At 62.6% G+C, this 18041-nt stretch overlaps 1 protein-coding gene across 1 annotated transcript in view; it reads left to right on the top strand.

Moving 5' to 3' along the window:
* Positions 1 to 5127: 5127 nt before the first annotated feature.
* The window catches only part of HCN2 (hyperpolarization activated cyclic nucleotide gated potassium and sodium channel 2), a 38746-nt gene continuing 25832 nt past the window's right edge, over positions 5128 to 18041 (top strand). The window contains exon 1 of the mRNA XM_037735434.1: positions 5128 to 5824. Within this exon, the coding sequence (XP_037591362.1) occupies positions 5175 to 5824 (650 nt within the window). The 5' untranslated portion in view covers positions 5128 to 5174. The remainder of the gene's footprint in view (positions 5825 to 18041) is intronic.

The raw sequence follows: 18041 nt of genomic DNA, 5'->3' as shown, positions 1-18041 counted from the left end.
GCATCTAGTGAGCGCCCGTGGCGTGCAGCCCCGTGCCCGGTGACGGGCATCTAGTGAGCGCCCGTGGTGTGCAGCCGTGCCCCAGCATAGGAGTGCAGTGGTGGACGTCCACCCCATCACTGGGTGTTGGTGGCAACTCAAGCCTGCCTTGGATTCCCCAGATGTGAGATGGGGAAGTCACAGAAACACGAGTTCATGGGCTGGACTACACCATGGGGTGGAGCTGCCTGTCCCTGTCCTGGGCAAAGTGGCCTGTCCTCCCTCTTATCCCCCCACCCCAATGGGAGCCCAGAAGGACAGGGCCTGCAGGGCGGGAAGGCTCCCAGCCCCCCCAGCCTCTCCACTCTGGGCCGTGGCTCTAAGCAGTATCTCCACTCCAGGGGCCCACGGTGGACAGTGACACCTCCAAGGCCTACAGTGGAGGGGGCCTCCTCTCCTTGAGGAGGAGGCAGAGCTGAAGGGCTGAGAGCTGCCGGGATAGAACGAGCCTGTGCGGAAAGACGTTCCTGGGGCAAGGTGAGCTCAGCAGGGAGAAGGAAACCTGTGTGAGCCCGGGGCCAGCAGCACGGGGCACCACCCTCATGGCAGACGCTGCAGAAACAGGCCTGGGTCAGGGGCCCTCGGGACGGTGCCGTGGCACAGATGGAGCTCGTGTGTGTGCTGAGGCGAGTGTCACCGTCTTTCCTCAGCCTCTGGTTCCTCAGCTGTAAATTCCGGCCCAGGCCTGCCATGCACAGTCCATCTATTTTTTTTTCTTTTTTTTTTTTAAGATGGGGTTTCACCATGATGGGCAGGCTGGTCTTGAACTCCTGACCTCAGGTGATCCATCCACCTCGGCCTCCCAAAGTGCTAGGATTCCAGGCGTGAGCCACCGTGCCCGGCACAGTTCATCTATTTTATTAAAATTTTTATTTTTTATTTTTTTGAGACAGAGTTTCGCTCTTGTTACCCAGGCTGGAGTGCAATGGCGTGATCTCGGCTCACCGCAACCTCCGCCTCCTGGGTTCAGGCAATTCTCCTGCCTCAGCCTCCTGAGTAGCTGGGACTACAGGCACGCGCCACCATGCCCAGCTCATTTTTTGTATTTTTAGTAGAGACGGGGTTTCACCATGTTGACCAGGATGGTCTCGATCTCTTGACCTCGTGATCCACCTGCCTCGGCCTCCCAAAGTGCTGGGATTACAGGCGTCAGCCACCGCGCCTGGCTATTAAAAAATTTGTTTTGAGACAGGGTCTCATTCCGTCACCCGGGCTGCTGTGCAGTGGTGTGATCTCAGCCCGCTGCAGCCTGGACCTCCTGGGCTCAAGCGATCCCCCCACCTCAGCCTCCCGAGAAGCCCGGCTCACAGCACACGCCGCTCCACCTGGCTCACTTAGTATTCATCGAGTTGAACAGCAGATTTTCCAGGCTGGCTCTGTGCCTGCCCTGGCCTGATTTTGCCTTCCTGGTCTTAAACTGCTTTTCACTCAGAAGGCCCCATGATTGTGTAAGCTCCCAGGGCTTCCGAGCTGGACCTGTCCTGACCAAGTAGGAAATGTAGGTCCCAGGTTGGTAAATCCGGTCATCAAGCCTGAGAGAGGCTGCAGGGGTGGGGAGGCGGGGCAGACCCCGAGGAGGGAACGGCTGGAGGTTCAGGCAGGAGGGGCCCGGGTGTCCCGGGCCAGTGACCCAGGCACGCAAAGGCCAGAGACGGGCTGGGGCGGGGGTGCAAACTGCAGGAGGGACCAGGGCTTGCTTTTTCTTTTTTTTTTTTTTTTTCTTTGAGACAGAGTTTTGCTCTTATTGCCCAGGCTGGAGTGCAGTGGTGAGATCTCGGCCCACTGCAACTTCTGACTCCCGGGCTCAAGTGATTCTCCTGCCTCAGCCTCCTGAGTAGCTGGGATTTCAGGCCCCTGCCACCACGCCCGGCTATTTTTGTATTTTAAGTAGAGAAGGGGTTTCTCCATGTTGGTCAGGCTGGTCTCAAAGTCTCGACCTCAGGTGATCCGCCCACCTCTGCCTCCCAGAGTGCTGGGATTACAAGCGTGAGCCACCGCGCCCGGTCAGTGGGGTTTCTTCCAAAGGCACTGGGAGTCGTGGGTGGCTTTGGGCCACAGACCAATGTGACTGACTGAGGAGCCAGGCCCTGGGTCTCCATCTCCCTGCACAAGCCTGGCGTGGTCAGGGCCTTTGCACAGGCTATGCCGCCTGCCCACAGCACGCTTCCTGCAGCTTCCTGGGATACCGCAGCCCCCTCCTCCAGGCCTTCCCCCAGCACCTCACCCTCTCCCTGCTCCAGTGTTTCCCCCCGCCTTCTGGACAGTATCTGACTTGCTATACTCATAAGGTTGACTCTGATGGCCGGCTTCCCTCCTGCCTGGCTCTCCGAGTCAGCCGCACTCTGAATGCTCAGCCCCTGGAGCAGGTGTTTATTTTTCCTTTTTGAGACGGAGTCTTGCTGTGTTGCCCAGGCTGGAGTGCAGTGGTGCAATCTTGACTCACTGCAACCTCTGCATGCTGGGTTCAAGCAGTTCTCCTGCTTCACCTCCTGAGTAGCTGGGATCACAGGCACACGCCACCACACGCAGCTAATTCTGTATTTTTAGTAGAGACGGGGGTTTCTCCATGTTGGTCAGGCAGGTCTCAAACTCCCGATCTCAGGTGATCTGCCCTCCTCGGCCTCCCAAAGTGCTGGGATTACAGGGGTGAGCCGTGGAGCCCAGCCCCAGCCAAGTATTTTTTAAATAAATGGATAGGCCGGATGCAGTGGCTCAGAACCCTAATTGCAGCACGTGAGGAGGCCAAGGCAGGAGGATCACTTGAGCCCGGGACGTCAAGACCAGCCTGGGCAGCATAATGAGACCCCATCTCTGTAAATATGTATTATGTGTATTTTTTCTGAGATGGAGTCTTGCTCTGTTGCCAGAACTGGAGAGCAATGGCATGCTCTCAGCTCACCGCAACCTCCACCTCTGGGTTCAGGCAGTTTTCCTGCATAGACTCCTAAGTGCTGGGTTACAGGCGTGCACCACCACGCCTGGCTAATTTTTGTATTTTTAATAGAGACGAGGATTCACCATGTTGGCCAGACTGCTCTCGATCTTTAAATATTTTTAAAAATTGAAATAAGCATGGCCAGGCGCGGTGGCTCACACCTGTAATCCCAGCACTTTGGGAGGCCAAGGCGGGTGGGTCACCTGAAGTCAGGAGTTTGAGACCAGCCTGGCCAACATGGCAAAACCCTGTCTCTACTAAAAATAAAGAAAATTAGGCAGATGTGATGGCGCACACCTGTAATCCTAGCTACTCGGTAGGCTGAGGCAGGAGAACTGCTTTAACCCAGGAGGGGGAGGTTGCAGTGAGCCAAGGTCACTTCACTGCACTCCAGCCTGGGTGTCAGAGTGAGACTCCATCTTCAAAATAAATAAATAATAAACATAAATGCAGAGTACTCCGGCCTGGGCAGGGGATCAGAGTGAGCGTGCTGAGGCCAGGGAGGGTCCCTGTGCTCGCCGGCAGGTGCTGGCCTGGGTGAGGCTGTGGGTTGGAGAGGAGTCACCAGGATCTGGTGACAAGGACCATGAGCCAGCCTCCCTTGTGACTTGCACGTACCGCCGGCTCCTGGGGGAGGCGTTGTCTTTCTGCTTCTGGCACTGCCAGGCCCGGGGGTGGGGGGGTTCTCAGGCTGTGCGGGTCCCGCCTCCTCCCTGCTCCCAGCCGAGTCCCGGGGCTCTGGCGACCTGCCCAGCCTAACATCTTCCCAGGGTGAACATAAAAGATCCCACTTCAGCTGGAGCACGCATCTGCCTCTGGGCGGGCCACAGCCTGGCACTGCCAACCGTGCTGCCCGCCCAGCCTCTCCCGCGCCGCCTCAGGACAGACAGCTGTCCCGCCCGCCTGCTCAGAGAGGCCGGCCGGGCCGGTGTGAGGGCGAAGGGGTCCCCAGGGTGTGGGGCAGCCTGGCCGGGGCACGAGACAGTCAGGCTCAGCCCATCCGCTGTGAGCTGGGCACATGCTGGTCCTCCCTCAAGCACCACTGAGTTTCTCCCGTGTGCAGGAAGGGGGCTGCGTCTGTCCCAGTGGCACAGAGGTGCAGGTGGGTGGGGGCCACACAGGACATCGTGGCCGATAGGACATCAGGCCAGGTGCCGAGAGGGTCTCAGGAGGGCCTCCGGGTGGGGGTCAGCTCCCACTTCTTTGTGTGTCTCTGTCTCTCTCCTCTCGTTTGCCAACTTCCTCACCTGCCCTCTCCCGGCTGTCTGGTGGGCTGAGTGGCTGGGGACAGAGGCCCCACGTCGCCTGGCACCAGGCCGCCCCCACACCCAGCAGGGCTGTGGCCCAGAAGCAGAGCTTGGGAAAGCTCCTTTCTCAGAGCTGGGGACTAGGAACTGGGGTCACAGCTGCGCCGGAGCCCGAGGACTCCGGGAAGGAGCCAGCCCCGGGGCAGGGGGCTCCAGGTCTCCCTGTGACCCCAATGTAAAGCCCCCCAAGACCTAGAGGAAACCCCCCGCGCTGCTCCCCAGGCACTGTTGAGGGCTGGGTGGGAGCCCCCCACGCGCCGTAGCTCTTCCAGTTTTCCTTGTCAGCCTGGGCTTGGCCTCAGTTTCCTCAAATGCAGACCAGGGCCAGGAGTGTCCGAGATCCGCAGACCGACCCCCGAGCCCGCCTGCCCCTCCCCACGCGCCCGAGGGTCTCGGTCCAGGGCCCGCGGGCGACCAAGCAAAAGCTCTTTTATTGGGGAATCTTCGATCCTGCAGAGCGCGGGGTGGCGCCGGCCGCGGCCCCACTCTCCAGGCCCGCGTCACGCTCCTCCGGACAGAAGCGGAAACCGCGGCGCGGGAGCGGCGGCCCCAGCCGGGCAGCCGGGCTGGGTGACCTTGGGCGCGTCCTTCCGCTCGGCGGGCCTCAGTTTCCCCTCCTGGAGAGAGGCCTGCGCGGGGCTCTGAGGCCGCAGGCCGCGTGACCTTGGGGCGCCCCCGACCCGGCGGCCCCAGTTTCCCGGCGCGGGGCGGAGGCGGCGCGCGGACGGGCGAGGGGCGCAGCGGAGGCGGGGTTCCCGCCCCCGCCCCTCCCCCGCGCAAGGCTCCGCCCCCCGCGGCTCCGCCCCGCCCCGCCCCCGCCTCCCCCCTCCCTCGGGCTCCGGCCGGCGGCGGCGGCGGCGGCTCCGCTCCGCACTGCCCGGCGCCGCCTCGCCATGGACGCGCGCGGGGGCGGCGGGCGGCCCGGGGAGAGCCCAGGCGCGACCCCCGCGCCGGGGCCGCCGCCGCCGCCGCCGCCGCCGCCGCCGCCCGCGCCCCCCCAGCCGCAGCCGCCGCCGCCGCCGCCCGCACCCCCCCCGGGCCCCGGGCCCGCGCCCCCCCAGCAGCCGCCCCCGCCCGAGGCGGCGGCCCCGGAGGCGGCGGCGGGGACGGACGAGGGCGGCCCGCGGGCCCGGCTCCGCAGCCGCGACAGCTCGTGCGGCCGCCCCGGAACCCCGGGCGCGACGAGCGCCGCCAAGGGCAGCCCGAATGGCGAGTGCGGGCGCGGCGAGCCGCAGTGCAGCCCCGCGGGGCCCGAGGGCCCGGCGCGGGGGCCCAAGGTGTCGTTCTCGTGCCGCGGGGCGGCCTCGGGGCCCGCGCCGGGGCCGGGGCCGGCGGAGGAGGCGGGCGGCGAGGAGGCGGGCCCGGCGGGGGAGCCGCGCGGCAGCCAGGCCAGCTTCATGCAGCGCCAGTTCGGCGCGCTCCTGCAGCCCGGCGTCAACAAGTTCTCGCTGCGGATGTTCGGCAGCCAGAAGGCCGTGGAGCGCGAGCAGGAGCGCGTCAAGTCGGCGGGGGCCTGGATCATCCACCCGTACAGCGACTTCAGGTGCCGCCTCCGGGGGAGGGCGCGGGAGGGCGCGGGGCGCGGGGCGCGGGGGCCGTCCTTGGAGCACCGGGGGAGGGCGGGGCGGCGCGCGCGGCGGGTGACCTCGGAGCTTCTCGGTGACCTCGGGCGTGCCGGGGACCCGCCCCGGAGTGACCCGGGGGCGCGAGCTCCGCCTCTGGGGGGGGCTCCGGGGCGACCTCGGGGCGCCCCTTCCCACGGACCCCGACATCCTCCGCCGTGCGGCGCGGCGGGCGGGGTGGGCGCGCGTCGCGGGCCGCGGAGCCGGGGTCTGAGCGCCGAGGGGCGGAGAGGACGAATAGAGGGGAACGTGGGCCCCGGAGGGCGGCGGAGCGGGAGGGAGGAAGAAGAAGAGCGCCCGGGAAGGACGCGCCCTGGGGAGGCCGGGGGAGAGGGGGTTAAGCGGCTCCCACGGCGTCCACCTGCGCCCCGCCTGCAAGGAGGCGCGCCCGGGCCTGGAAAGCGTGCGGGTCCCCACGCTGTGTCTCCCGGAGCCGCTCGGCCCGGGCTGTGCACCCATGTGGCGGTGGGTGTGTAGACGCCGCTGTAGGTTCAGCCGGTTGATGGGTGGAGGGCGCGTAGCGGGGCCGGCGCGGGGCCACCGCCACCCGTGTTTGCGGTCCCGGTTCCCGGGCTGTGCGTGCGGTGGCCGGAGAGTGAGAGCGGCGTGTGTCCCCGTGGGCTGTGTGCGAACAGGGGCGCGTGACGGCGGCGGGGTTCCCGGGGCGCGAGCCTGTGGCTGGGGAGGGAGGTGTGTCTCCAGGGGTGTGTCTGCGTGGTGGTCGCGCGCGCGTGCCCCTGGGGGCGTTTGTGTTGGGTGTTGGGACGACGTGGCGTCCGCGTGTGCGCCCGGGGCCGCTGTGCGCCGGTGGGCAGGAGCGTGAGCCGTGGGCAGGTGTCACGCGCGCGGCCGTGGAAGGCTGCGTGTGTGTCTGTGCGTCCACGAGTGCGGTGTGAGGTGGGGTGTGCAGGGGGGCCGGCCGGGATGGCAAGGCCGGGCGCGCGGGGCGGGCGCGGTTTCAGCACCACGGACAGCGCACAGGGCCCGGGAGGGCTGCGCTTTTCCCGCCGGTCGCTCCTCCTCCAGGCCTGGGCACCCCAGGGCGTCCCCCATGGTGGACCCCTAGAGCTTGGCAGGGAGGCTGTCGGGATCTCTCTTCCCCTGGCCTTTCCGCACCCCTAGTGACTGGCTGGGGAAACTGAGGCCTAGGGCACACGAGTCCTGGACAGGGCCTGGACGAAGGCCCTGGGATCCGCCTCCGAACCCTGAGGCCTTCCTGAGAGGCGAATACAGCTTTGACCAGAAGCCTGGATTTCAAGACAGGCCAGGGGTGGGAGGAGCCCTGAAACCCCCAGAGGGACCTTGTCCGGCCCCTCCCACCCTGCCTTTGGCCCCGCTGGGAGAGCTTGGTCAGCGTCTGGGCTCTGGCCTGCAAAACAAGGACAGTGAGCCGGAAGGACGGGACTTCCAGAGCTGCTGGTTGGCCTGGCCCCACTGCAAATCCCGCTCAGCACCCATTGACCAGAGGGCTGCGGTGGGGAGGGAGCTGCGGAAAGTGCCCACTCCCCTTCATCCCCTCCAGCATGACCTGCAGCGGTGGGTGCTGGCAGGTGGAGGCCCACACCAGCGACACCCTGGCTGCAGAGGGGTGGTCGGTGGGCTGGGGGCAGGTGGGCTGATCCTGGGGCTTCGGGGGAAGGCTGGTAGGAGGAGTGAAGCCCCCCATCCTTACATCTACCTTGAGTGAGGTCACCTGGAGGCCTGGGCAGGCTGTGGCCCCCCTCTGTGCTCTGAGGTATGCAGGGTTCACGGGCCCCTGTGTGGGCCAAGGGAGCCCCACCGGGGCAGATGAGTGGTGAAGGGGAACCACGTAGGCAGGGAAGGGGGTTAGCGGGGCCAGTCTTCAGGACTAGGGGAGTTACGGCATTTTAAAATCAGATTTATAAAAGGATTTAGACATTGTCAAGCTGGAGTGCACGGGGCCCCACCCCCCCCATAGCTCAGGACTCATGTCCTCAATCACTGTGGAAAATGACCCCAAGAATATCTCAAAAGCAAGGTTCCCTAAGCCCGCGCTGGGCCAGCGGCTGTTGGAAGCATCTCTGAGGATTAATAATATGAATTATTGTAGTGGTGAGGCCGGCGCTAACCCATTTTACCCAGGAGGATAGAGAGACGCAGGATGTCAGGTTGCTCGGGCGGATCTGGGTTTCCCTCTGGGCAGCCCAGCCCGGTGTTCACGCTCTTAACCGCCAGGCGGCCAGCCTCTGCCTAGGTCCCATCCAGGCCAAAGAGAGGAGGAAGGCACTCTGGGGGCACCTAGGGGTGGGTGGTGGGTGATATTTGTGTGAATATTAATTTTTCATTTGTGTTTTGAGACGGAGCCTTGCTGTGTGGCCCAGGCTGGAGTGCAATGGTGTGATCTCTGCGCACTGCAACCGCCACCTCCCGGGTTCAGGGGATTCTCCCACCTCAGCCTACCAAGTAGCTGGGATTAGTAGGTGGCACCGGCCACCACACGCGGCTGCTTTTTGTATTTTTAGTAGAGATGGGGTTTCACCATGTTGGCCAGGCTGGTCTCAAACTCCTGACCTGAAGTGATCCACCCACCTCGGTCCGAAAGTGCTTGGGATCACAGGCGTGGGCCATCACGCCCGGCCTGAGAATATTAATTTTGTGAAAACAGAGTTGGGGGGGTCCTTTCCGTTTCTGCCTTTTCACATTCGCCCTTTTAACTCACAGTCTGGTGGTACAGAAACCGTCCCTGATCAGGCACCACGGGAGGCTTAAGAGGGAGAAGGGGGGCAGCTCCGGCCCCCGTCCCCGGGTCCCCGTGCAGAGGCCAGCATCGCCCCTCCCTTGTGGGAAACTGGCCCGTGTCTGCCTGGCACCAGGAAGGGAAGCATTAGGCTTTGCTGAACCGGAACCGCCCCCACTCGGCTGGGCTGAGGAGGTGGGGGAATGCCGGGGAGCCCTGGCCGGAGGAGGCGTTTGAGGTGGCGGGGTGGGGGGAGATGTGTGTGGTGGGGGTGATCGGTGGTGGGAGGGTGTGCAGAAAGGCAGCTGGGCTGAGGGAAGAGCCGGGTGGGGCTGGGCCAGGAGGAGCATCGGAGCGTCCAGGGCGGGACCCTGCTGTGGAGGGTGTTTTTGGTGGCAGCCGCAGATTGAGTAGTGGGACCCCAGCTGGCTTCAGTACTAAGGCCCCCTATGACTGGCCAGGTGTCTTGGGCCCTCCCTGGGCCCCTCTGCCTCGGCACCCCCAAATGCAAGGTGGGGGTGCTCTGAGGGAGAAGGGGCGAGGGTCTTTCACAGTCTTGGCAGTGTCTCGTGGCCTTACGTCTCACACTGTCCCCGCCTCCCCTTCCTGCTGAGGGAGTGCTGGGCTCCTTGCCCAGGCCGGGCCCCCCAGGCACGTCCTCACCCCGGCCCTGTGGTCTTTGCCACGCCCAAGGCCGCCCTGCTCCTGTGCTCAGAAGTGGCCTCTTTCACACCTCAGGTCATAGCTGCGGTATACAGCTGGTGCCGCATATTTGCTGCATTTGCTGAGGGGCGGAGCATGGGTCCTGGATCTTGGCGCTCAGTCCTGGACAGCTGGCCCCTTTAGAAGGGCAGTTGGTGCAGGCGTGGCGGCTGAGGCCTGCCATCCCAGCACTTTGGGAGGCCGAGGCGGGCAGATCACCCGAGGTCAGGAGTTCCAGACCAGCCTGGCCAACACGGTGAAACCCCGTCTCTACTAAAAGTACAAAACTTAGCCGGGCGTTGTGGCAGGTGCCTGTTAATTCCAGCTACTCGGGAGGCTGGGGAAGGAGAATCACCTGAACCCGGAGGCGCAGGCTGCAGTGAGCTGAGATTGTGCCCCTGCACTCCAGCCTGGGTGACAGAGCGAGACTCCATCTCGAAAGAAAGTGCAGATGGTTCATTCGTCTGGGGCTGCGGGTGGCTCCAGACCCCGGCTGACGTCCGCGGTCCCCAGAGGCATCCCCGGCACTTCCCTGGGGTGTTGCTGGAAAAGCAGGTTCAAGGACACAAGTTCAAGGTTTCGGCTTCAGAAGGTTTGAGTTTCCTTCTTTGTAGGTGACTGTGGTTCGTGCCTGAATTGGAACAGGCGTGAAAACCAAGGAAGGAAGGGGTTTGGCCTCGTGGAATCCCCAGGGCCGCGCCTCCCAGAGCAAAATTAGTTTAAAAATAAGCATCGTTCGGCTGGGGGCAGTGGCTGACGCCTGTAATCCCAGCTACTCGGGAGGCTGAGGCAGGAGAATCGCTTGAACCGGGAGATGGAGGCTGCAGTGCGCCGAGATGGCGCCACTGTATACACCCCAACCTGGGCAACATTGTGAGACTCCATCTCAAAACATAGTGCAGTTCATTCTTCCTCCTGTCATCCCAAGTGCCCCTGGTTCTACAGACCATACAGGTTCCCCCCCCGGAAAGCCTGAGTTTTACAAAGGAGGGTGTTTCTGCAGGAGAGGGGCTGGGGCTCAGGGGGACACGGAGACCCAGGGAGGGACAGTCCGAGGGGTTCGCGTTCTCTCCTCGGCTTTCTCTCGTCCACCCGCTGCTGCCAGGGTCACGAGGGGGGCGGAGGGGGGTGCTGCACAGGCCTGGCGGGGCGGAGACCTGGGCAGATCCGGGGTTTGTCTCTGGGGAGCACAGGGCGGGTGATGGGTGGGGAGGGGCTGGCGGCTTCCCGACTGCCCTCCCTCCAGCTCCAGGGCTGAGTGCCCAGAGGTCGACCTGCAGCCTCTTCTGCTGCTGCGGATTTTCAGGTCTGTGCTCCTGAACTGTCTTCATCTGGGGAGGACCCTTGAATGAGGGGAGACAGAGGAGACGGTCCCCAAAGCCGGGATCTGTTATGTCCTCGAAGAGACTGGTCGGGGAGGGGCTGCTCCAAGACCCCCCAGGACAGGAGGCCCTGGGGCCCCGCCTCAGATGGCTGAGCGGATCAGCCTGGGGGTGCAGCTCTGCAAATCCGTGGTGATGAATTCCTGCATTAGGCACAGGAGTAAACCCCACATTATCCTATGTGGGGACGGCCGCGGGGTAGGGGTGAGGGCTTCTCTGGCTCCGGTCCAGCTGGGAGGCCCAGTGAGCGCGGATGGGGGAGCGTGCATAGACCCGTGTCCCAGGTGGCAGGGTTGGGACCCAGGTCCCCCCCTCGTCTGCATGGAGCCATCAGGGGCCGGGTAGCCAAGGCCCCCCCGCTCTCTTCAGACCCTAAATTCCCAGCTCAAAAGAGGACATCTTTGTCCGGCCTCTGTGGCTCATGCCTACAATCCCAGCACTTTGGGAGGCTGAGGCGGGAGGATCACTTGAGCTCAGGAGTTCAAGACCAGCCTGGGCAACATAGCCAGACGCCCCCCCCCCCACCCCGCCCCATCTCTACAAAAAGTTAAAAAATTAGCCTGGCCTGGTGGTGTGTGCCTGTAGTCCCAGCTACTCTGGAGGCTGAGGCAGGAGGGTCACCTGAACCTGCGAGGTTGAGGCTGCAGTGGGCTATGATGGCACCCGGGCCACAGAGTTAGACCCTGTCTCAAAAACCAACCAACCCCAGAAATTCCCTGACATCTTCAAGCCCCCTTCTTCAGCAGCCCAGGCATGAGCCAGGGCTGTCCTGGGGGACACTTGGAGGCCATTCATCCGCCACCCACTCCCGATGGCCGCGCCTCGCCTCACCCCCCGTGGGCAGACCCCACGGTTCACCCCACACCCAAACGGCACTGGCTGCCTGTCTCCTGCCAGACACCTCCCAGCCGCCTTCCTGGCCTTCCGGCTGCTAGCGTGGGCCTCTCCAGACATCGGTCATTCTTCCCCGTCCCCTCTACCTCCCTGGCTCCAGCCCTCCCCGTCTTGCCCACCCACGTCCCCTGGTCCCGAGGCCCCAGCTCCAGGCCGCCCACCGGCCTTGAAGGGAACCAGGCACGTCCACCCTCACACCTGCTGCCCCTCTGCAGGCCCCGCCCTCCCCACGCCGTCTCATCCACCCACACGCCGCCTCCTCCGAGGAGCCCTCCCGCACGCCTGGGGCTGACGGGCACTCCCCAGGTTGGTCTCCTCGTGGTACCCCCCAAGACATCCCATGTGTCTGTCTCGGGACGGGGCCTGTGTGGTCATTGTGAGCCCCGAGCCCCGCACAGTCCTGCGAACGTCTGCCCCGCCCTGGGATCACCCGGAACCTGTGATCTCCGCCATGGCGTCTCCCTGTCTTAATCCCTCACACCTGCCATGGATCTGTCTGTGACTCCACAGCTGAGAGCTCAGTCTCCTAATCCCCCGTCCCGGGCTCTCCCTTAATCACCGACCTCCGGGCCCTAATCCTCTCCCGGATTTGCCCCATCTGTAAGTCCTGGACGGCCTCGGGTCTGAGGCTGGGCTCCCGCGGGGAGGGCCCGGCTGCCCTCGCCCATTCCCCAACGCGGGACTCCAGCTCCAGCAGGGGCTGAAGACCCCCAGGGCAGGCCCTCCCCAGGTATCCGAGGGGCTGAGGGTCCTGGACACTCAGGGGGCCCCAAGCAAGGCGGAGGGTCCTGGGCCTTCCGTTGCCAGGGGACCTGACGGCGTCGTGCGGTTTGGGAGCAGGGTCAGAGGCCTCACGCTCCGAGCTTCACCCGGCCCTGGAGAGACGGGCCCTCCATCTCTGGGAATCTCCAGGGGAAGAGGCCCAAGCTCAGGCAGGAGAGTGGTGGGGATCTGGGCGGGTTCCCATCCCACTGTTTTGCTCACGGCGGGAGGAGCCTCAGTTTCCCTGTCTGAGCTGAGAGGGTGGCTGGGCAGCTGCCGGAGGAGAGCTCAGCTCACACAGGTGTTGGCTGCCGGGGGCCCCCTTGAAGCCACCCTCGTGGGAGGAGGGGGTCCCAGGCTTCCTCCGGCCCCCAGGTGCGAGAGCGAGGCTGGAAGTTCTCCCTGGGGACCCAGCCTCATCCCTCCCTCTCTGCCTGTGGGGCTGAGCTGGATAAAGCAGTGGGACCTTCGCATTTCCGAGGAAGGGGCCCTCGTAGGGGCCTCGCTGTTACCCGTTGGGGATGGGTTTTAAATACGCCGTTGAGGTTCTTGTGACAGCTGAGGAGGCCCGTCCCTGCTCAGCACTGGAGCTGGACAAGGAGGACACAGGGTGCCGGGGCTGCCAAACCAGGCTGCAGAGCGTGAGGAGCGCGGGGGTAGGCTTTGGGCCTCCCCCCACCCCAGGTCCTGTCTCTCAGCCCTGTCTCCTGGATCTGGCTCCCCTCCCAGGCTGAGAGACAGGAGAGGGTCTCCCAACATGCCTGGTTCTATGAATCGTCACCTGGAAAGGAGGCCTTCATGTTATATGGCCATTTAGACTGTTTCCAGGTCCCCCTTGGTGGCTTCTAGGTCCCCCTTGGCAGTTTCTAGGTTCGCCTTGGTGGTTTCTAGGTCCTCCTGGTGATTTCTAGGTCCACTTGGTGGTTTCTAGGTCCCCTTGGCGGTTTCTAGGTTCTCTTGGCAGTTTTTCAGTCCCCTTGGTGGTTTCTAGTTCCTCCTGGTGATTTCTATGTCCCCTTGGTGGTTTCTAGGTCCTCCTGGCAGTTTCTAGGTCCCCTTGGCTGTTTCTAGGTCCTGGTGATTTCTAGGTCCTCTTGGTGGTTTCTAGGTCCCCCCTGGTGGTTTCCAGGTCCCCCTGGGCAGTCTCTGGAGCCCCCCTGGGTGTTTCTCCCCCCGCCTGGAGGGAGGTTTCTAGGCCCTGTGGGCTTCTCAACTGATCATTCCTGCTTGTTTTGCCCCAAGGCTTGTGCTGGAAGGTGGGAGGCAGGTCTCAGTCCAGAGGGCGATCCTGGGGCCGGGCTCCGCCTGACCACTCTTGGGGCTTGGGGGCAGGGAGCCCGGCAGGCAGGTGGCATCGCCTCAGGCCCACTGGGTGCTGGGGCTCTGAGGGTCTCGTTACCGAGCAGATGCGTCAGACTGGGGCCTGAGCCCTCCCACCCTGTCTAGATTCGGGGAAAGGAACGGGGACCCCTCGGCACCCCGACATCAAGTCAGCCTTTTTTTTTTTTTCTTAATTTTTTAAATTTTTTTACTTTTTAAGACGGGGTTTCACCCGGTTGGCCAGGCTGGTCTTGAACTCCTGACCTCAGGTGATCCGCCCGCCTTGGCCTCCCAAAGCGCTGGGATTAGGGGCGCAGCCACCACACCCGGCCGTCAGCCTGTTTTCTTGAGACATAGTCCCGCTCTGTCGCCCAGGCTGGAGTGCAGTGGTGCTGTTCTGCTTCACTGCGGCCTCGACTTGTTGGGCCCACGTGATCTCCCTACCTCAGCCTCCCAGGTAGCTGGGTCCACAGGTGCGCACCACCACGCCGGTTAATTTTTGTAGAGACGGGATCTCACCGTCTTGCGCAGGCTGGTCTTGAACTCCTGAGCTTCAGCGATCCTTCAGTTTTGGCCTCCCAAGGTGCTGGGGTTACAGGCATGAGCCCCTGTACCCGTCCTCCTCTGTTTTTGAGACGAGTTCTCCCTGTTGCCCAGGACGGAGAGCAGCGGTGTGATCTCAGCTCACGGCAGCCTCGTCCTCCTGGGCTCAAGCGATTCTCCCCCCTCAGCCTCCCAAGTAGCTGGCACCAGAGTGTGTGCCATCACACCTCGCTGATTTTAAAAAGTGTTACTGTTGGGGAGACAGTCTCTCTGGTGCCTCGGCTCGGAGTGCAATGGTGTGGTCTTGGCTCACTGCCACCTCCGCCACCCGGCTTCCAGCGACTCGCCTGCCTCAGCCTCCTGAGTAGCTGGGACCACAGGCCCATGCCACCAAGCCTGGCCAATTTTTTAGTAGAGACGGGGTTTCTCTGTGTTATCCAGGCTGGTCTCGATCTCCTGACCTCGTGATCCACCCGCCTCGGCCTCCCAAAGTGCTGGGATTACAGGGTGAGCCACCGCGCCCGACCCAAATTCTTTTTTTTTTTTTTTTTTTTTTTTTTGGGGGTTGGGTTTCGCTCTTGTTACCCAGGCTGGAGTGCAATGGCGCGATCTCGGCTCACCGCAACCTCCGCCTCCTGGGTTCAGGCAATTCTCCTGCCTCAGCCTCCTGAGTAGCTGGGATTACAGGCACGCGCCACCATGCCCAGCTAATTTTTTGTAGTTTTAGCAGAGACAGGGTTTCACCATGTTGACCAGGATGATCTCGATCTCTTGACCTCGTGATCCACCCGCCTCGGCCTCCCAAAGTGCTGGGATTGCAGGCGTGAGCCACCGCGCCCGGCCCCAAATTCTTTTTTTAAAAGAGTTGGGGGTCTTGCTTTGCTGCCCAGGCTGGTGGTTTGGAACTCCGAAGCCCTGGAGGTGCTCAGGCCTCACCCTCCCAGAGTGATTTCAGGTGTGAGCCACCGTGTCTAGCCTGAGTCAGCCCTTCTCAGGTCTCTCTAGGTTTTGTCCCCAGCCCGGGTGGCTCCTGGGTTGTCCCAAAGGCTCAGCCCTTCCCCGTCATGGCCCCCTGTCCTTTTGAAGCAGGCTGTATCCCGAGTGGGTCGATGCACGGAAGAAGAGTCTGAGGTTCTCAGAGGCTCCAGGAACTCACCCAAGGTCACCGTGCCAGCAGGCGGGTGCCAGCCCAGGTCTGGCTGGCACTGTCACGATGCTGGACTGCTAGACGCTGGGTCCCTTCCAGCCTTTGGCTCTCGCAGACCGAGCTGCTGTGAACATCTTGGTACAAATCGCTTTTTAATTTTTTTTTTCTCTTTTGGACGATTTCCTCGGGATCAATTCCCCGAAGCGGAACGTCTGGGTCGCCCGCAGGTGTGGTGTTAATAGCTCTTCCCTGGAGGAGCCGTCCAGGAAGGAGGAGCCAGCTTTCCTCGGCTCCTGAAACACAGCTCTGCGCCGCCATGCCGGGGACGGGGGTGTGGGCTTTCGGTGCTGGCTTTGGGGAGTCCCTCCAGCCCCTCAGCATGTCCTCCGAAAGGGCACGGGGACCCCGGCGATGATGGGGAGGGGCTGGGCCTGGGCTGCGGATAAGACCTCAAGAACGAAGAAGGTTGACTTGATGGGGGGTGGGGAGGGGTCCCCTCAGTGGTGGGTTTTTTTTTGAGTCTCCCTCTTGTCACCCAGGCTGGGGTGCAGTGGCGCGATCTCGGCTCACTGCAGCCTCCACCTCCTGGGTGCAAGTGATTCTCCTGCCTCAGCCTCCCAGGCAGTCGGGACTACAGGCGCCCACCACCACGCCCGGCTTATTTTTTATGTTTTTAGTAGGAACGGGGTTTCACCATGTTGGCCAGGATGGTCTCGCTCTCTTGACCTCCTCGTGATCTGCCCGCCTCGGCCTCCCACAGTGCTGGGATTGCAGGCGTGAGCCACCGCGCCCGGCCTTGTTTTGTTTTGGTTTTTGAGATGGAATCCCCACTCTGCCCCGCGGGCTGGAGTGCAGTGGCATGATCTCGGCTCACTGCAACCCCCGCCTCCCCGGTTCAATTCTCCTGTCTCGGCCTCCGGAGTAGCTGGGCTTACAGGCAGGCGCCGCCATGCCGGGCTAATTTTTGTATTTTTAGCAGAGACGGGGTTTCACCATGTTGGACAGGTGGGTCTCAAACTCCTGACCTCGTGATCCACCCGCCTCAGCCTCCCAAAGTGCTGGGATTACAGGTGTGAGCCACCGCGCCCAGCTGGTTTTTTTCTTCTTTATTAGGCAATTTTCCAGTTAACCATTTAAAAATCTGTGAATCAGTGTCATTAAGCCCATTCTTGCTGTTGCACAGCCGTCACCACTGCCCACGTTGATAACTTTCTCGTTCCCCAGACAGAAGCTGCACCTCACACCCGCGCTCCTCATCCCCCCAGCCCCCAGCCCCCATGCATCCCTTCCTATCTCTCTGGATTGGTCTGTCGTGGACATTTCATAGAAACTGGATAAAAACAGCCGGGCAAGGTGGCGTCACGCCTGTAATGAGCACTTAGGGAGACAGGCGGGCAGATCGCCTGAGGTCAGGGGTTCGAGACCAGCGTGGCCGACATGGTGAAACCCCATCTCTATTAAAAAATACAAAAATTAGCTGGGTGTGGTGGCAGGTGCCTGTAATCCCAGTTTTTCAGGAGGCTGAGGCAGGAGAATTGCCTGAACCCAGGAGGCGGAGGTTGCAGTCAGCCGAGATGGCGCCATTGCACTCCAGCCTGGGGAATAGAGGGGAAACTTTGTCTCAAAAAAAAAAAGAAAAGAAATGGAATTACACAGCTGGGTGCAATAGTGAAACCCCATCTCTACTAAAAATACAAAAATTAGCCGGGCGTGGTGGCGGGCGCCTGTAGTCCCAGCTACTCAGCAGGCTGAGGCAGGAGAATTGCCTGAACCCGGGAGGTAGACGTGGCATCACGCCGCGGCACTCCAGGCTGGGAGACAGAGCGAGACTCTGTCTTGGAAAATAAATAAATAAATGGCGTCTCTCACTGAGTGTGACATCCTGCAGGTGCGCCCGCGCCGTGGCCTGGGCGAGAGCCTGGCTCCTTTTCGTGGCCGAGTCGTGTTCCACGGTGGACGGGTGGAGTGTTTGTCCTTTCCTCTGTGATGGGCACCTGGGCTGGCGCCGCCTTTTGGCTGCTGTGACTCAAGCCGTGTGAACACTGTGGCGTGGGGTTCTGTCCACGTCCTCGTTTTCATTTCTTTGGGTGTATGCTCGGGAGGGAAGCGCTGGTAATGTTACGTGTCTTTAAGGCGCCACCAGTGTTCGCTCAGAGTGGCTTTGATCTGCATTTTCTCGATAGCGCAAGAGCCGGGCACCTGTCCATGTGGCCATTTGCAACTCTCTGTGACCTCCTGTGTGGACGCGGTGCGCTCAGCACCGTGCCTGGCCGGCCATCGCTGTCCCTGAATGGACGGGCCCTTTTCTGCCAGAGCTTCCCGGGGAGTTTTGGGATCGGCCTTGGGGACTTGGACTCTGGCAGGGGGTGTCTGGGAGGGCAAACAACGTCAGGTCTCCTGTCCACGAGTATTATCGTGTGGAACCTCCCCACGGTGCCGGGTCCCGCTCGGCCTTGCTCCCACCCTCTCGGCCCTCCCCTCGTGGGACCAGCCCTGTCTCTGCTGGGGCTTCACTCTTCCTGCAGGGACACCCCACTTCCTCCTCACCTCCTGCATGGACACCCCACTTCCTCTCACCTCCTGCATGGACACCCCACTTCCTCCTCTCGCTTCCTGCATGAACCCCCCTTCCTCCTCTGCCCTCCTGCATGAGCACCCCACTTCCCCCTCTCTCCTCCTGCGTGGACCCC

The sequence above is a fragment of the Cebus imitator genome, unplaced genomic scaffold (genome assembly GCF_001604975.1).
Source record: "Cebus imitator isolate Cc_AM_T3 unplaced genomic scaffold, Cebus_imitator-1.0 Scaffold805, whole genome shotgun sequence".
Taxonomy (NCBI): domain Eukaryota; kingdom Metazoa; phylum Chordata; class Mammalia; order Primates; family Cebidae; genus Cebus; species Cebus imitator.
This window is presented reverse-complemented; position numbering and strand designations above follow the sequence as displayed.